The sequence below is a fragment of the Colias croceus genome, chromosome 27 (genome assembly GCF_905220415.1).
Source record: "Colias croceus chromosome 27, ilColCroc2.1".
Lineage (NCBI taxonomy): Eukaryota > Metazoa > Arthropoda > Insecta > Lepidoptera > Pieridae > Colias > Colias croceus.
Window position 1 is genome coordinate 6,091,291 of NC_059563.1, and position 3,675 is coordinate 6,094,965.

Sequence of the window (3,675 nt, forward strand, 5' to 3'; positions counted from 1 at the left end):
TGCGTCAATAATCTGGCCTCTCTAGTCTATGATTTCAGATTTTGAGCTTCTTGCAAAAATATATTCGAAAACATTTTTTTATACAAATGCAAATAAAAATACAATGCTTTTTTATACAATTGCAGTGCATATTTCCTTACATATTACTAAATGAACGTAATTCTATGTCATTCTTTTGTATGTCAATTAATAGTAAATAAGAATAATAAATAACAATAATTATTGTGCTAATATGAACAATACAATTTTGAATGATTATTGCAATTTATTATTTGCTGTTCATAATATTAATATGTTTATATTGTACTAGGTTTCTGCCCGCGGCTTCGTCCGCGCAGTCAAAGTAAAACCCACATAGTTCCCTTTCCCTTTTGTGGGATTTCCGGGATCGCGTCACTATCCCGGGATAAAAAGTAGCCTATGTCCTTTCTCGGATCAAAATATCTCCATACCAAATTTCATGAAAATTGGTTCAGCAGTTTAGGCGTGATTGAGTAACAGACAGACAGAGTTACTTTCGCATTTATAATATTAGTATGGATTTTATTCAATAATTCAATCATTGAAAAATAAAATAAATCTTTGTTGTCAACTACTTATTTCGTATTTTTTCTTTGTTGACTTTTTGGGGTTTCCCCGTTCCAATAACATACAAATTAAAATTTCTATCTTCTTCTTTCTATGATTGTATGATCATAAGCTCATCAGCAGATCTACCCTAGATTTACCTATAATTCAATGAAACATAAAACAGTTCAATAATTTGAAATAAAATCCATGGACAAATTAATATGCTAGAACAGCACTAGCCACTAAATGACATTGACTGTGAAGAGTAGTCAGTAGATACAAGAGCCGTCAAAAGTCATTTGTCACAATTTCCTGGAATTCGTAAATTGTAAATAACATGCCTAAAAGTTTAATAAATACTACGTAATTCCATTTAAATATAGCAATATCCATCTAAGGTTAGATAAAGTTGTTAAATATACATCCAGTGATTCTCAAGTGACATTTTATTACTTATTTGTTGTTGTGTAAAGAGCACAATTGATGCAAAAAGTTATCGCGGAATAAATTTGAGAAATAATATTTAGTAACGGTTCTCCGTTACTTTCCCAGTGAAAAACTTAATATGCCTCATGATTTAAAAGGCCTGGCGGCAAGGAAGGCTCTCATGGTATGTACTATCAACAAATTACATACTGACTTGTTCTTAATAAAAACTTTGTGTATCAAACATAAAGTTGTGTTTCTTTCATAATCTTAGCTTGTTTTCTAATTTTTCATGTATACACGCTTATTTCAAAGTACCTTGAATGTATATAAAAATAAAATATACCCAGGAATATTTTGTATCTCGACATAACGCTTATTCGTAGTAGAAATCTCGAGAACGATGACTCAGCATGTTTTGTTATTGATTTGGGTTGCTGGCGTGTGCGTATGACGCGAAAGAAGTCCCCTTCATAATGATCTGTTGGTTTTTTATCTACAGTTAATATAGACCTTGAAAATATTCTTCTTAAATGTTGATTGTATTTAGTAGTTTAATTAAATATCACAGTAAATTACTGTTTTATAAGGAAATTAGGAAACTTGTTTGTTTATGAAAAAACAAATTGGACTTTGTATTTGAGAAATACACTTTCTTCAAAATGTATATGGTGCGAGGTGCTTAATACAAAAATCATTAAAATATGTTTAGCCCATAATAGTGAACAACCTTAATATTATGGTTAGGATGCAGTATTTTTAAATCTTGTTCATAATAATGTGGGTATGTCTTAGTTATTAATATGTTCGGTAATTATACATATCAAACTTTAATAAACATCCTACAAATTATAACAGAGAAAAAATCCTGAATTACCACATAAACTGATCAAACGGATATAATTTCCAGGCTCCCTTATCACCAACTCCATGTGCCGAAATCAGTGATGATGAGCTGGTCTCCATATCAGTGCGGGACTTGAACAGGCAGCTGAAGATGAGGGGCTTGACGAGGGATCAGATTGTAAGGTAAGTATTGGATAAAGTTTAAAGGGGTATGGACTGTGGGCACTTTTGTATGGGCTAGTTACGTTGTGATGACATTTTGCGGCCAGTGATGTCAGAAAAAATCTTATTATAAATCTAGATTCTATGTAAATGAATAATACAAAACCAAATATCTCTGTTCCTAATATGTTTCGAGATTTGTGTCCATAATAACTTTTGCTTGTAATATCCAAATGCCCAAGTTTCATCACTGGCTGCGAAAGTTCATCACAACGCCAACTTTACCCAAACCCCTTTATTATAATTAAATAGTGGAACATATAGGAAGGCTAACTAGTTGAGAATAGAGAATGTTAACTAACTAATGTTAATATGGTTGCCCAGCCTCGGACTACATTGATAGAAAAATTGTATATGAAAAAGAATAAAATATTTGATCACTATTGCAGTTGTTCAGATTATAAAAGTATTGAATAGTACTTTGTAGTGGTAATTTTTTTTATATATTTATCACATTTGCCCTACTTTACTAAATAGAATGCTCTGTTTTTCCAATAAATTCAAATTTGATTTGATATTCTATTAAACTATTTGACTATTCTATATCTATTATGGCTGTTTAAAAATATAGAATTGTAATTATTTATCAATTCCCTAATGAAAGAGGTAGTTATTTAGCCATCCTCAGAGAGAACAAATATGAGAGAACAGAGAAAAATTGATGCTTATATTATTAAATTTTACAGAATGAAGCAAAGACGGCGTACATTAAAGAATCGGGGTTACGCAGCGTCGTGTCGAATCAAACGAATAGAGCAGAAGGATGAATTGGAAACTGAGAAAAGTCAGGTGTGTTTGTTATTTTTCAACTATAAATTTATAAAGAACTAAGTGGTTCCGCCCCGGCTTACATATTTCGCAATAAAAGTTTTATGTGCCGCAAAGTTATACCGGCTTTTTTTCTATCTGTAATGCTGAAAACGATTCAGAATCAGTTTTTATATCACACGAAATTCAGTATAGCTAGCTAGCTACTAGTTATTATATTGTGGTATAGCGCCACTAGAGGGCATAGTTTAATACTTTTTTATGATGCATTTTTTTATTTATATTTTAAACACTATCTATGATTTTGTTAATATTTCTCTATGGCTCTTTCAAGACTAAACTAGATTATATTTAATTTGTTTTTTTTTCAGGAATGGCACGACATGGAAGCAATGCAGGAAGAAAATAACAGAATTCGTGACGAAATTGAAGCGTTAAGGTCTAAATATGACGCCTTGAAGCGATTTGCCACTATGAAAAGCATTCCTTTGCCCGCCGACCTTGATATTATACCATAGATGTTTATTTGTTTGTTTTATTGTTTGGTGCAATGAGACTCAAAAATACTTATATTTATAAATATACTAGCTTCCGCCCACAACTTTGTACGTGCATCCCCGTTTTTCAACGTTCCCGCAAGAATTTCCGGAAATCCTTCTTAGCGGATGCCTACGTCCTAACATCTACCTGCATGCCAAATTTCAGCCCGATACGTCCAGTGGTTTGGGCTGTGCGTTGATAGATCACTATATCAGTCACCTTTGAGTTTTATATAATATATAGATACTATTTTAATATAAGGTAAGGATACCTTGTTTTGTATTTGTAAATGCCTCAAATGTG

At 31.9% G+C, this 3,675-nt stretch overlaps 1 protein-coding gene across 1 annotated transcript; it reads left to right on the plus strand.

Annotated features, from left to right (window-relative positions):
• Positions 1-855: 855 nt before the first annotated feature.
• Positions 856-3,360, plus strand: LOC123703767 (transcription factor MafK). Its single transcript, XM_045651913.1, has 4 exons — positions 856-1,180; positions 1,907-2,025; positions 2,751-2,853; positions 3,204-3,360. Exons 1-4 carry the CDS (start codon positions 1,136-1,138, stop codon positions 3,348-3,350), a joined length of 414 nt encoding a protein of 137 aa, XP_045507869.1. The 5' UTR covers positions 856-1,135; the 3' UTR covers positions 3,351-3,360.
• The last annotated feature ends 315 nt before the right edge of the window (positions 3,361-3,675 follow it).

Coding starts and splice junctions, on each gene's coding strand:
- LOC123703767 (XM_045651913.1), top strand. CDS start 1,136: ATGCCTCATGATTTAAAAGGCCTGGCGGCAAGGAAGGCTCTCATG. Junction 2,026..2,750: donor ACGAGGGATCAGATTGTAAG/GTAAGTATTGGA, acceptor TAAATTTTACAG/AATGAAGCAAAGACGGCGTA. Junction 2,854..3,203: donor TGGAAACTGAGAAAAGTCAG/GTGTGTTTGTTA, acceptor TTTTTTTTTCAG/GAATGGCACGACATGGAAGC.